At 42.5% G+C, this 15,363-nt stretch overlaps 1 protein-coding gene across 1 annotated transcript in view; it reads right to left on the reverse strand.

The window, feature by feature from the left end:
* Positions 1 to 1,028: 1,028 nt before the first annotated feature.
* LOC115083231 (acyl-CoA-binding domain-containing protein 5-like) overlaps positions 1,029 to 15,363 on the reverse strand; it is a 62,735-nt gene continuing 48,400 nt past the window's right edge. Inside the window, exon 6 of the mRNA XM_029587040.1 lies at positions 1,029 to 1,072. Coding sequence (XP_029442900.1) covers positions 1,029 to 1,072 — 44 coding nt within the window. The remainder of the gene's footprint in view (positions 1,073 to 15,363) is intronic.

Raw genomic sequence — 15,363 nt, forward strand, 5'->3', positions numbered from 1 at the left:
GCATTTTGCTTTCAAAGCAAAAAAAAAAGTCATTCTTTTTCCTGGATTGCACCTTTCCAGTACTAAGTACTGTATCAAAACAAATGTCTCCCAATACTCGCTCTTTCTGTGGTAGACATTCATATATGGATCTTGCAGCTCTGTCCAACTGGTGTCATCCACAATGCATCATAGGCATTGGAGGTTTTTGGAAACTAAGATGGCCACTCTCCTGGATTAGTTTCATTGATTGCTAAACCTTCTCTTTAATCACCTGATTTTGAGTTTTGAATGTTCTGCTCATTTCAAGTAGGCTAGACCAGATTTTCAAAGTTTCCCTTTTTCTATTTGACTCACTGAATCTTCCTACTTTACAGTACAGAACTGTTTTAAGTTCACAATAAGAGTGGAATATAGTACTTTTATGTTCATGGTTTTTTACACAGTTATACAAGTAAGCACTATTAAAAAAAAAAAAAAAAAAAACCCCACACTTCCACTGAATATAAATGAGCATGATAGAAGACTACTACCTGGCCTATCTCATCTACCCTACTCTTCACTCCTACTGGAATAATACCAGCCTTATTTTATCACTGCCTTCACCCTGGCTTCTCTATTACTAGGTCTCTCAAGCTTTACTGAATTCAGTCACCATTTCCCCACCCCACCTCCATTCGTATTGCTTTGTTATGGTGCCCAGAGTCTACCCCCACATCAGTTTCAAAGCATGACCCATTCTTAACATTTCTACATTACTTATAACATAGTAAATGATGGTAGACAATCTACCCAGACATCTTTCAGGTTGTCAGTTTCCACTGTGACACACCTTCTCCTTTTCCTCCAGGATATATACAGTAAATAGTTTTAACATTTTCTATTTTAATCAGTGGCATAGCATTTGGCTATCCAGAAGTTGCATATGAAATTGCATGAAAGCCTACTGAATGTACCTTGTTCACTTAGCTCAGCTTCCTCCTCCTCCTTATCTGCTTCTTCCTCTCCTTCTTCTGACTCTGCTCCACTGTCACTGCTTTCTGCTTTATTCAAGCCTTGAAATTTGGTGTGGAAGTCAGGATGCTGCCAAGATCTAAAGATAAATACCAAAATCTTAAAAATGTTATTTTACTAAGGAACGTTACAGTTGTCTGCAAGGGGAGAGGGTGGCGGCTTCCTCTGGAACCCATCAATGCTGGTGCTGGACTGGTGACTTATGCATCCAATATTTACTTATTTAATTTGTTTATGTACATTTGATATTCCACTTTGTCAGGTTTTGTCTTAAAGTGGATTATTCTATTTATTTATTTAAAAACTTTTATATACCGGCGTTAGTGGGGACATCACACCGGTTCACATAATAACAGCAGATAAGAAATTACATATTAACAAGGCGAGGAAACTTGGCAGGGGGGAACAATAGCGAAGCATAGAAGGATAGTGAACAACGCCGATAAACATTGAAACAAGCATTAACAGCACTAGTAACCTTGGATATAACAGTAACCTAAGATGATAATAATGGGGTTTAGCAGACTGAAATAAGGGGTTCATGATTTAGGTGCGTATCTAGGGGCATTTGGTAACATGGTCTATTCTGGGTAGGCTCGTTTGAATAGCCAAGTTTTCAATTTCTTTTTAAACTTGATAAGACAGGGTTCGAGGCGCAGGGTGAGGGGCATGGAGTTCCAGAGTGAAGGGCCAGCAATAGAGAGGGCACGGTCAAGGGCGAAGGAAAGGCGGGCTACCTTTAGAGAGGGTGCACGTAGTGTGCCACTATTGGTGGTTCTAGACGGGCGGGAGGAGTGGTGGGGGGTGAAGGGAATATCTAGCCAGTTGGAGTTGTACGAATGAATGGATTTGTGTACAATGGTAAGGGCTTTATAGTGGATGCGAGAGGGGATGGGGAGCCAATGAAGGTTTATGAGAATCGGGGTGATATGTTCGTATTTGCATGTGATTGAGATGATGCTTGCTGTTGCATTTTGCAACATTTGTAGGGGTTTAATTGTGGCGTAGGGAGGCCTAGGAGGAAAGCATTGCAGTAGTCCAGTTTGGTAGCAATGGTGGCCTGGATCACTGTACGAAGGTCTTGGGGTAAAGCAGGGGTTTCAGTTTTTTTAGGACGTTTAGTTTGAAAAAGCCTTCTTTGAGTATGGAGTTGATGTATTTCTTCATGTTGAGTTGTTGGCAAAGGAGAACTCCAAGATCCCTGACGAATGGTTGGACGGTGGTGATGTTAATGTTGGGATCGGTGGCGAAAGGTGGGGGGAGGGTGGCGTGAGGGGAGATAAGTAGGATCGCAGTCTTGGTGGCATTGAGTGCTAGATGGAGGTTGGCAAGGAGAGAGTTGATGGCATCAAGGCATTTCTCCCAGTGCTTTAGGGCATCAGAGATGGAACTTTGGATGGGGATGATGATCTGGACATCGTCGGCATATAGATAGAATTTAAGGTTACAGAAATTAAGACCTAGACAGGTAGAACATTGCAAATGAGGTCCTATGAAAGGCTTATCCCTGGCTCCTGTACTGCACTTATTACCTTAACCAGGATGTGAAAAGTTTGTGCTAACTTCTTATGACAAACAATGCCAGATTTTTGCCTCATCTAGTACCAACAAATCATGCCTTGACACAGGTAACTATAAAATATCAGACAGGTCCACATTTCTTCATACCTACTCTATATTCCCTTAATGTTTTCATTTCTATTTCATGCAATATCAGTACTCAGAATTTCCCTTTGTCTACCTGGCAAATTCTGAGGAGATTCTCAGTGTTTCAGGGCAATATGTAAGGAGAAATTACTGCTTACCTGATAATTACATTTTCTTTAGTGAAGTCAGGTTAATCCATACCAGTGGGTTATGCAAATCTACCAGCAGATGGCGATGGAGTAAAGCTCATATCAGAGTATTAAATACCCCTGCACTGACATCAGCCCTTCAGCATTCTCTGCAAAAGCCAAGTGTGGACAACTAACCAATACATGATCATAACTATTAGAGACAACTATTCAAAACAGTCAGTTAACAGAAAAACACTAGAGGTCAGACAAGGAGTGTAATATTACTAATCTAGGGACTGGATCTGACACTTACCAGTAATCCCCAGAAATACAGCTACTCAAAAGGGCAATAGCACCACCGTCCAGCAGCCAAGGGCGGGAAGGTGGATTAACCTGACTTCACTAAAAAAAAAAAAAAAAAAAAAAGGAAATAGTCAGGTAAATAGTAATTTGTCCTCTCTTAGCATTCAGACAGGTTAATACATTCCAGTGGGATGAACCAAAGCTACTCCTGAACAGGGTAGGAGGCTACCCACAGTCCAATCAATCAGCACCACATACGCGAAGGCTGCGTCCTCACGGGCTTGCACATCCAGGTGATAATGCCTATAAGTTGTGTAAGAAAGACCATGTCGCAGCTCGGCAAATCGACGGGAGACATCGATCTAATCTCCACCCATGACACTGCCTGAACACTAACGGAATGAACCCTAACCTGACTAGGCAACGGCTGCTCAGCATCCACATACGTGGCCATGATAGCCTCCTTAATCCATTGGGCTATCGCAGCCCATGACTGCCGGCTCACCCTGTTTACTCCCATCATGGAGTATAAACAGCCAGTCCATCTTCCTGAGAGGTTTAGAAACATCCAATACCTCATGATATGCTGTTTGACACCCAAGGTCCATAGCAGGCGATATTCATTTACATCTCTCTCCCTGTCCAGATTCAGCAGAGAAATGATAGATTCAAGTGAAAACCAGAGACCACCTTTGGCAAAAAAGACGGAACAGTTCGCGGCTGAACTGCCCCCAGAGACGCTTGCAGAAACTGTTCCCAACAAGACAAAGCCCGCAGCTCAGAAACTCTACACGCAGAACAGTCCTCTGGTGAGTAACCTCAAGAAGAGGTTATGCAGTGGTCGAAAAGTAAAACTAGTCAGAAATCTAGAACTAGATTAAGATTCCACAAGGGCACCAGCAACTGCAAGGGGGGACAAAAATGCTTCACCCCTTTCAAGAACCGGGCCATAACCGGATGGGCTAACAAGGGTTCACCATTCACGTGACCTTGGAAACATGCAAGAGCTTGTACCTTCAAGGAATTAAGGGCAAAGTCCTTAAAACAACCCATCCTGCAAAATCCAAACTGAATAGTTTTCTAACCAATGAGGATGAACCCCCTCGTTCCTCACAGAAAGCCTCTCTCACCAAACGCAAACATAGGTTAAGGAAGAGAATAACTTTCACGCTCGAAGCAAGGCAGAAATTACAGCAGTAGACTACAAGCTTCAGCAACTGAGCCCCTCTCAATGGCCACACTAGGACAAAAATCAAGTCAGATCTTCAAGAACAATAGGCACCTGTTGTAGCAGATCCTCGTGGACTGGTAATCGGAGAGGATATTCCACCACAAACTTTTGCAGATCTGCATACCATAGACTCCCGGGCCAAATCTAACGTCACCAGAAGTATCAACCTCCTGTGTCGCTCGAACCTCCGAATCATTCTGCCCACCATGAGCTATGGGGAAAAGGCATGTAGAAGCTTGCCTTCAAGGCCAGTTCTGCATGAGGGCATCAATGCCCGAAAACTTCAGATCTCTTCTGCAACTGAAGAAGCAAGGAACCTTCGCATTGTATGTCATCACTAGCAAGCCTAGGAATGGGAGGTCCTAGCAGCCACTATGCGCTAGAATGCTTCATTGTACAATTCCATTTCTCCTGGATCCAAACTCTGTCTGCCCAGAAAGTCAGCTCTTACATTGTCTTTTCCTGCAATGTGTGAGGCTATCTCCTGAAGATAGCCCAACTTATGGAATGGGCAGAAGTATTTTCCTGCAACACTTGCTGGCTCTTGGCTCCTCCCTAGCGACTGAGATAAGCCAACACTGTATTGTCCAACATCATTCGGACTGCTCGACCCTGCAAGCGATTGACAAACCACATGCATGCCAACCAAACAAGCATAAGCTTCCAGCCGATTGATGCTCCAGAGCTACTCCTCTGTACTCCAGCATTCCTGCGCTGTCAGTTCCCGATGGGAAGCCCCTCCTACCCTAGAGGCTTGCATTCATTGTAAGTAGTAGCCAGTTCCCTTATAAACACCGTTCGTTAGACGATCCGCTTGCAACCACCACTGCAGTTGGATACTGATCTCCACTGGATACTGAAGTCGTATCGAGTAGACCAGAGACTGTGTGGACTTAAACATGCAAACAGTGTGCGCTGAAGAGGATGCATATGCGCCCTTGCCCATGGAACCAACTCTAGGATGGCTTCCATCAACCCACACACCTGTAGATAAGAACACACTGCCGGGCGTATTGTTTCTGTCAATCACACCTGCGCCACACCCTGATGGGGGTCCTCATTCAATTCTTGAATGAGGACCCCCAGCAGGAACAGCTTGTCTTGCTTCATGTCGAAAACAAACACCAAGATACTCCAGTGTCTGGGATGGTTGCAGATTGCTCTTGGCAAAGTTCACCACCCAACCTAGTTCCCTTAGCAAGGAGATCACCTTGCTTGAAGCCTGAAAACTCTCTTTCATGCTCATGGCCCGAATTAGCCAATCTTCTAAGTACAGGTGAATAAGAATGCCATCCTCTCTCAACACTGCTGCTACCACCATTACACCTTAGAGAAGATTCTGGGCACGGTGGTCAAACCGAAGGGTAGCACTCAAAGACTGATGTCCCCCCAAAACAGCAAAATACAGAAAACAGTTGATGTTCCAGCTGGATGGGAATATGCAGATACGCCTCGGACAATCCAAAGACTTAAACTCCCACGACAGTACCACCATTATCAGTGAGCATAAGGTTTCCATGCAGGAAAGTGTCACTTGCAAAAGCCATTAGACTCCCTTGAGATCCAGGATGGGGCGAAAGGAACCCTCCTTCTCGGGTACAATGAAATAATTGGAATATCGGCCTGTATTTTCTTGTGACATGGGAACTGGGATCACAGCCTGCAGGCTGAGGAGTCTTGACAAAGTACACTCCACTGTCTCTTCTGCAGAGAGCTGCAGGGAAACACCACAAAAACATCCAAAGGAATACTAAGAAACTCAGAACCCACTGGTCTGACGTGATCTCAATCCACCTCTGATAAAAAGGAGACACGGGGGGGGGGGGGGGGGGGGAAGGCATTACCACTCAAGCCTGCACCCCCATCTGGGCTACCTGGGATGAAGGACTGAGACCTATCAGAAGGTCAAAACCTATGAGAAGCCGCTCCTTGTAGAGTCGAAAACATTTGAAAAACCCCTAGCATAACCTCTCGTGCCAATGAGCGTGGTGCCTGCTTTTAAACTACTGGTAACTGAGGAGCTGGGACTCACCCCACTTATTGGAATTTTTTTTTTTTTAAACTCACTCCCAAACCAGAGGGATCCTTTAAAAGGCCATTTCATAAGATTAGACTTTGAAATTGCCTTGGTATCAATTCATCAGCCATAGCTGATGCTCAACCCTGATTTTATTCCAAGATTAGAAGAGATCAGGCACATCCAGGGTGGTGAGGTTGTAGGACACTATCTTGAAATTCAAACCAGGCTCATCAACTTCCTGAGAGAGAGCAAGCAAAGGTGATCCACCAGGAAGTGGCAAGAAGCCATCTATAATTCATTGCCACCACCTCCAGGTCTGCTTATGGCTAACCTCAATTCTATCCTGCACCTCCAAGTTGCTCCCCCTTCCTCAGGGATAGTCGTCCTCTTGGTGATGGCACACACCAGCACATCCACTTTCAGAAAGCACAACTGCTTTCTCTCTGTCTTCTCTGCCAGATCCAGGGGGTACAGCGCTATTAAGGCTCATTCCCTTTTAAAAATTAGCTGCCAGGGCACCCCATTCAAGATCAATCAATTCTTGAATAGCATCAATGAAGCTTTACATAAGAAGTTTAAGTGGGATTCATTTGCTCAGACATGGCATCAGTTCCCGGCAACCCCAGCATCTTCAATGCCTGGGCGATCCGAGCCAGCAACTCATCTCTATGAAGAAACGCAACATTATTCTATACAGCTCCAACCCCGGAGGTATTTTCCATCCTCCTGGGAGTAAGGATTGCCTTCATCCTCCATGACCCGCAGCAGGTGTAGATGTACTCAGATGCTTATGTGCAGTAGCAAGCGTGCAGGGATCTGCAATTTGCGATCCTAAACTCTAGGCCTACCACATTGGCGACCAAGCAAAACCTGTTAGCAGGGCCTAGCCAAAAGGCTGCGCAACCCACCAAGTTGTTTCGCGACAGACTTGTGCATAGAAAAGCAAGCGCATGCCATCGCAGTCCATACCAAAACCACAAAAAGGCATCTGTCCTGCATCCACTGAGTAGCCTTCTGTCGCTGACAAACCAGTTAGGGGATCCCCAAAACCAGGAGAAACCTCTGACAGGTCCCCCTCTGGTCCCATTCTCACATCATGCTGGGAACAGCGGGCTCAATAAAAGCAGCCAGAGATAACTCTTCCTGAGCCTCCAAGTTAGGGGGGGTGGGGGGTGCCCAGCTGAGATGTTGGAACATGGCAAGCAACACAAAAGTAAACACTAACTAGCACCATGCTCTCAAAGTGTCTGAAAATTGTGTGCCCAGGTGCAAGCCACACAAGCGAGCGTGGACAGGACACCCTAAATTAAGGTCTGTCCAATAAGTGTCCAAAATATAGGCGCATAATACACTATCCAGGTAAGCGCTCACCTGAGCACACGCCCAGGCGTGCAAATGCAAACTGATAGACATTTTTGCGGCAGACTTGTGTGTAAAAGTGTGTCAATGCCACTGTGGACTATCATGAGGCGTCTAAGCAAAGCCTGAGAGCGGGGCCCAGCCAAAAGGCTGCTCAACCCACCAAGCTGCCATGACTACCCAAACTCCCTTGGAGGTGGGAATGGACATCCGATTGGTACGCAAAGGCTCGGAGACCAGAAGGGGAATGGAAACCCTGGGGGTTTTTTTTGGTTTTTTTTTAAACTCTTTACCTGAGCTCAGCCTGTCCTGCTCAAGTATAGAGTTGGTCACCGCTTGCAGGAGGAGAGAGTAAAGGCATTCACCGCCGGGCTCAGCTTCCTGCAGCCACTAGCCTCTCAGCTGTATCTTTCTCTACAGGTAAGTCCATGCTGGAAAACCAGCTACTGGACAGAGGGACTCTTAGGGAGGGATCTGCAAATATCACATCAGGAAAACTCAACTGAGGTAGGGACCATAAGGCATCATCATAGGAGAGCGGGATGAATTACATTTTTTTTTTTTTTAAGCAATCTGTGGGAGATGTAGGTCCACCATCTGCTGGAGACAGAATACAGGCAGGTTGATGTCAGTCAGTGGTATATATACTGTGACATCAGCTTTGCTCTGTCTCCATCTGCTGGTAGAGGTGCATAACCCACTGGTGTGAATTAACCTGTCTGAATACTATAAAAATCAAATTTGGTCTTGTCAGACCAGAGATTATACAACATAACTATCTTCAGTCTTCTTTCGGCAGGCACCTATTAATTTCAGCCAGACCTACCCCCATGAAACCAGGAGGGCCAAAAGCATTGCCGTTACAGGTACTCAGTGATTAGATACACAAGTACATGGGTTTGTATGTGCTGTAACTTGGTGTTCCAAAGCATGCATTAGAATGTATCAAAACTGGTGGAAGATAATGTGAATGTAATCACCGCCCTGAGGTGTACTCCATAAGACCTTTTCATCAGAACTACAAAATGGGTGAAAGCATTTGGTATGCAGGACCTTTTAAAAAGAGCTAGTCTTAATAGGAAATTGTTCATATATCATAAAATTTCTAAACTCTATTTCAAAGTTCAATACCTCTTCTAGCATTGCAAGTCAACAAGTAAAAAAAACAAACAAAAAAAAAAACACAAAACCCAATGTATCACTTTTTATTATAATAATTAGACATCAAATATGCACACAGAAGAAGTTTTTGTATGCCCATTTCACTTATGTGGAGAAGGCAGATCAAGGAACACAACCACAAAAATGTGATTCGGTGGGGTGACCTAGAGCCCTGAAAGATCTCAAACTAGAAATCAGGTGATGTAAGAGAGGCTATTTTAACCAAAAGAACTTATTTTAAAAAGAAAATTAATAATGAAAAGAGGAGTCCACTGAAGAAAACAGGAAAAAGGATAAGCACTACCTAGTTAGATGAAAAACACTGATAAGGTGGGCAAAAAGAATTTGAAAAGAAGCTGGCTGTAGAGGCAAAAATAAACTAAAAATTTTCAAGTACATCTGAAACAAAGCCTGCGGGGTTGGTTGGACAATTAGATCATAGAAGGGTTAAAAGGGCATTTATGGTAGACAATGCCATAGCAGAAAGACTAAATGAATTCTTTGGTGTTTACCGAAAAGGATGCCCAAGAGGTACCTATGCCGAAATGGTATTTATTGGTGTTGATTTGGAAGAACTGAAACAAATCATGGTGAACCTAGAAAATGTAACAGGGCAGGCTGACAAATTAAAGAGTGGTAAATCACTTGAACCAGATGATATACACACGAGTTCTGAAAACTCAAAAATGAAATGCACGTTAAACTAGTCTTTGTAACCTATCATTGAAATAGTCTATTATACCTGAAGATTGGTGTTAAATTGGTCACCTTGCAATCTTTAAAAAGGCTCTGGGGTGATCCAGAAACTACAGACCAGTGACCCTGACTTCATTGTCAGGAAAAATATAGAAACTATTCTAAAGAAAAAATAAATCACAGGACACATATAAAGGACATGGTTTAATGGGACACAGCCAACATGGATTAAGTCTTGCCTCTCCCATCTTTATTTAAAAGTATGTTTTGTCTCTAATGACAGTCATTTGCTACATTTTTTTTTTTAAAGGTTTAACAAACATATGGATAATGGCAAGCCATGCCTTCTGAAAATCCAAATACATTAAGTCCCTCATATGAGAAACTCCAGAGAAAACTAAAAGGCAAGGGATAGGAGTCACTTTTCTCAATGGAGGAAGGTAAACAGTGAAATGCCCTAGGGATCTGTACTAGGAGATGCTTTTTTTTTTTTTTTTTTTTTTTTACTATGTTTATACATGATCTGGAAAACTGAACAATGAACGAGGTGATAATTTTATTTCATCTGCAAATTTTATTAGTGGTAAATTACTGTCTTTTCATAAGGAGGGGTATTGTGCCTGCCAGTAAAGGGAGTTTGTTTGCTTTTACTGAGATGTCATCAGAACCGAATATTTTTTAGTTTGCGAGTTGTACAGGTAATGCCCTAGTTCTACTCTGCACCCATTGTTGGGGGTTCTTGTGGATGCAAAATGTATATTTACTTTAGCCCCATGACGGTCACATGTTCAGTGTGTCACGCATGAGAGAACCATCTGCCAGGTGTGTCCCGATGAAAAAAGGTTGAGAACCACTGCTCTAGGGGTATCATACAACTTGTGAATCCAATGAATAAAGAACTGCCCAAAAGTAATCTTTTCCAAAGTTTTAAAAAGGAAAGACCAATGAATCATGTTGAACACTTTCTCAGCGTAGACAGTTAAAAAACAAGACAATTTTCTCTTTTCACCCACCAGATGAAATCTATAGTTTTCTGTATGTTATCCACAGCCATCCAACCTGGGATAAAGCCTGCTTGATCCGAATTAATTATTGAAGCTATTAACCCATTCAAGCGATTTGCTAAGACTTTAGCCAAATGTTTAAATCTAAATTAATAAAGTGAAATCGGTCTATAAGACCCACAGGCCGCTGGGCCTCATCCGGCTTGGCTATCGTTATGCCAGCTATATGGCTCCCGGAAGTAAAGAACCTTCATGTCTAAGGAAATTAAACATTCTTGTCAATTAAACAGGGTGTGAGAATTGCTGGTAAAACGTGGCCATAAAGCCATCCAATCTTGGGCTCTTTCCTGGTTGATATTCTTAATCCACGCAACAAAAAGACAAAAGTATATTAATTCTCTATGCTGTGATGTACACAGAATTATTCTAAATAAATGTTAATACCGCATCAGCAAGCCAGACAACGGCAGTGAAAATCACTTGCCGTCCGGACCACTCGTCATTTGCGGTGAGTTGTTTTTTTGTAGAAATTCTTCAAAATTTGCAAATTATAAATCAAACTCAACTTCATCTGTTCCCCGAAAACCAACTTGAAGAATGAATCCCCCCGACAGTGGCCAGTGTTTCGCGATATATCAATCGCTTCTTCAGGAGTAATTTACAGGTAAATGGTTAGGAAAGATGCTTCTTGCTGGACCCATACGTCTCAAACGCTGCTCAAATGAAAACTGGACAGGAGATTCTTAATGACATGAGCAACTTCTAAGATTGTAATTTCCCTGTCAAGCAGCAATTGATGCTCCCCGGGTAGCCCTGATAGATTTATATCTAAATACTTCTCTATCTCATCTACTTTGATAGATCTATCTGCACAAAATTGGGTTATTCCTGGTTTGAGGTTAACATCTCTCCCACCTGTCCTTTAATTTTGACCACATTTTTGTGTTGATCTTTTTCAGCTTACATACCAACATTTGCCTGCCCTATTTCCCTCCTAAAAATGTTTGATGTGCCATTCCAAATGATATGCTATGGTATTGTTTTCTACCATATTAAGTTTTTCTCTAGCTCTTATTAATCGAAGCACAACTTTTGATAAAATTGTGCATTTGTTCCAGCCAAGCTATCTTTCTCCGAGGCAATTTCCTCTTATTTTTCTCTTTTTTTTGCAGGTTGCTCGAGATCAGTTTCCCTCTAACCATTGCTTTTAAGAAATATCAGATTACACCACAGGAGACATCTTGCCATTTCCATTCAGCTTCAGATACTCCTGCATGTCCTTCATGTGCTGTGCGCTAAAATCATCATCTGTTAATAAATCATTTAACCTCAAATGTTGCTGTCTCATGTCACAATTTGAGAAAAGCATGACAATCCATATAGAAGCATGATCAAACCATGTAATGGATTCCAGTTCAGCCTCAGCTATCTGATTAACCCTTTATCCAGTAAAATAAAATAGATTCAGTGTATGAATTGTGGAATCCAGAGGAAAAAAGTATAATATTTAGATGTAGAGTGACACACTCTCCATACATCCATTAAATTCCAATTATCCATTAACACTTTGAGCTTATTTCAATGCACTTGCTTGACTGACTCATAACCAAAAGAATTATCTAAGGTAGGTGCTCTTGTAAAGTTGAAATCTCCGCAGAGGATCAAAAGGCCCTCTACTTTAGAGATCAATATGGCCCCCAAGAATCAAAGAAAGCTCCTTGGTCCTTATTTGGTGCATAGATATTTACCACTGTATATATTTCCCCTCCCACTACAACTTGCACTATAAGATATCTACCAAAATGATACATATAGTACATTATAAGCTCAAAAATAAGATCTTTGGCAAACAATATTCCCACCCCTGTATATTTCCCACTCTTAGAACATGAAACAAAATATCTGTGGGGATATGCCTTGGATCCCATCCAGTGTTCATGTCTACCTTTTAAAACATGTCTCTTGTAGCAGCACAACAGGGGCCTTTCAAGACTCTAGTTCTCTATAAAATTGCCATCTGCGATAGGAATTCAGACATTCACATTTGTTTATTTATTTAGAGCTTTTATATACCGAAGTTCGTTTGTACATCACATCGGTTTACATTTAACAGATAGAAAAAATGAGGGGGAAAGAGAAGAGAAGAAGTTACATCAAACAATATAATCTAGTTGCAATCAATATAAAGAGGAGAGTTAAAGCCTTAGTGTCTTAGATAAGAGTTAGAAGGGAGAACAATGATAGGGCACTGAACGTGAAACAATGCAACAATATAAATAAAATTACAATTAAAAGGAAACTTTGTACAGGAGGCTTGAAGTTGTTTAATGGTGGATGAACGATGGAGGGGAGTTAAGTGAAAGGCCTGTTTGAAGAGCCATGTCTTAATTTCTTTTTAAATTTCTGAGTGCAGGGCTCTAGTCATAGATCAGGGGGCAATAGAGTTCCAAGTGAGAGGGGGCCAGCAATGGAAAAAGCTCTGTCTCTGGTGGAGATTAGATGTGTGGCGTTTAGGTGCGGGATTATATAAGGTGCCAGTGGTGGGCAGATTCTGGATCATAGAGGGTAATCTAAACTTGGACCTGATTAAGAAAAATTTTTAACATGAACCCAATCTTGTTCATTCAACTCATCTTAATCCCCTCCATACTTCACTAAGTGATCTAGGAGTCATAGTGGATAACACTTTGAAATTGTCGGCTCAGTGTACTCTGGCAGTCCAAAAAAGCAAACAATGTTAGGAATTATTAGGAAGGGAATGGTGAATAAAACAGAGAATGTCATAATGCCTCAGTATCGCTCCATGGTGAGACCGCAACCTTGGGTACTATGTACAATTCTAGTCATCGCATCTCAAGAAAGATATAGTTGCGATGGAGAAGGTACAGAGAAGGGCGACCAAAATGATAGAGAGGATGGAACTGCTCCCCTATGAGGAAAAGGCTAAACAAGGTTTAGGGTTGTTCAGCTTGGAGAAGAGACTGCTGAGGGGGGATATGATAGAGGTCTTTAAAATCACGAGAGAGGTCTAGAATGGGTAGATGTGAATCAGTTAATTTACTCTTTCAGATAATAGAAGGACTAGGGGGCACTCCATGAAGTTAGCATGTAGGACAATTAAAACTAATCAGAGAACATTCTCACACTCAACGCACAATTAAACTCTGGAATTTGTTGCCAGGGGATGTGGTTAGTGCAGCTAGGTTTAAAAAAGGTTTGGATAAGTTCTTGGAGGAGAAGTCCATTAACTGCTATTAATCAAGCTAACTTAGAAAATACCTCCTGCTATTACCACCATCAGTAGCATGGGGTAGCCTTAGTTTTTGGGTACTTGCCAGGTACTTGTAGCCTGGATTGGCCACTGTTGGAAACAGGATGTTGGGCTTGATGGACCCTTGGTCTGACCCAGTGTGGCAATTTCTTACGTTCTTAAGTTTTCTTTACAGTCATATCTCCTAACACTGCAACTCCCACCCTGGATATCCACATATACACCCTTTTTACTTTCAGCTCTACCTCCCACAATGATACAAAACATTTTCCAAATCACCTCATCCTTTTAGTTTCTTCTTCCCATGGTGATCTGCCACCTCCGTGATGCAGATCCTCTCCTCCAATTGGTCTCAACTCCACACAGGCAGCTAGTTGGTTGTTTACTAATACCAAATAAAGCAAACGGCTCTTAAAAGTCCACAAATTTTGCACATAAATGGTAACCCCAAGGTAAACCCCATAAGCCCAATAATCCAAAACAAACAACTAGTCCCTCTGCTTAATATGTACATTAGTCCCTAATGGAAATATGATGAATTCCTGTGTATCACATTCTCTTTTAATGTGGTATCCTTAGATGAAGCAGAACCTCCCGAGTGCTTGCTCAGATGCCTTCCTCCTTTGCCCATGTGCTGCCATGTTGGATAATCCTCTCTAGACAAAGTGGCAGGTTTAGCTAACTGTAGTTTACGGCTAATTGCAAAACCTGCTTGCATAAGCACTAACCTCACTCACAGTTTTCACTCTGGCTGTGGCATCGTTTAAGGTAAGTGAGAGGCCAAAAGGATGTAATCAGTGATATTTGATGGTTTTCCTTATGAAGGAGAGATGTTACTTCCTTTAGGTCTTGCCTCTTACTTTGGAAGTAAGTAGCTTTGGGAGAAAAAAAAACAATCGGCAAATGCAGAGAAATCATAGCCTTCCTGTTGCCAGGTCATCTGCTTTCGCGCAGCACCCTAGATCCATTCCCTGAAGGAAGAGCTGTAAAAACATGCTATTATGTCACTTGGCTTATTTATCCGTGGGCTCAGTGCTTGATGTATGTGTTCTAGCACGATATCCATCTCTGACTCACTCTCAGCACCTCCACTAGCATTCAGGATGATTTTGCAAGTGCCAGCCACTATTTGCTGCCCTTATACTCAGGAGACTCTGCCACGCCCCTGAAACTGAGGTTGCAGCAGTGAGATTGGTTTTCAAGGTCCTCCAGTTTTTCTCTGTATGAATAAGTGTTTCTCTTCCAGCTCTTTGCACTGACCCTGCAGCCATTCAATAGTGTCAGCTTGAGCATCTAAGTGGATATAATTTTCCTCCATCCTAAATCTGCCTTCTCCTCACATATTTCTGCCATCAATTCCATTATCTCAGTTTATTGTTTATAACCTGGTGAAATCTCACAGAACCACTCTCTAAAATCTGCTCGTGAGGGTATACCGTTCTCTGCCATGGGATCTGTGCCATTAGAGTCTACTTCTGGCTAAGTACGGCCTGTCTCAAACCCGCCACAGTCCTCGCTAGATTCCCCACCCACTTTGGCAAATGAAA

This window comes from Rhinatrema bivittatum, chromosome 2, assembly GCF_901001135.1.
Source record: "Rhinatrema bivittatum chromosome 2, aRhiBiv1.1, whole genome shotgun sequence".
Taxonomy (NCBI): Eukaryota; Metazoa; Chordata; class Amphibia; order Gymnophiona; family Rhinatrematidae; genus Rhinatrema; species Rhinatrema bivittatum.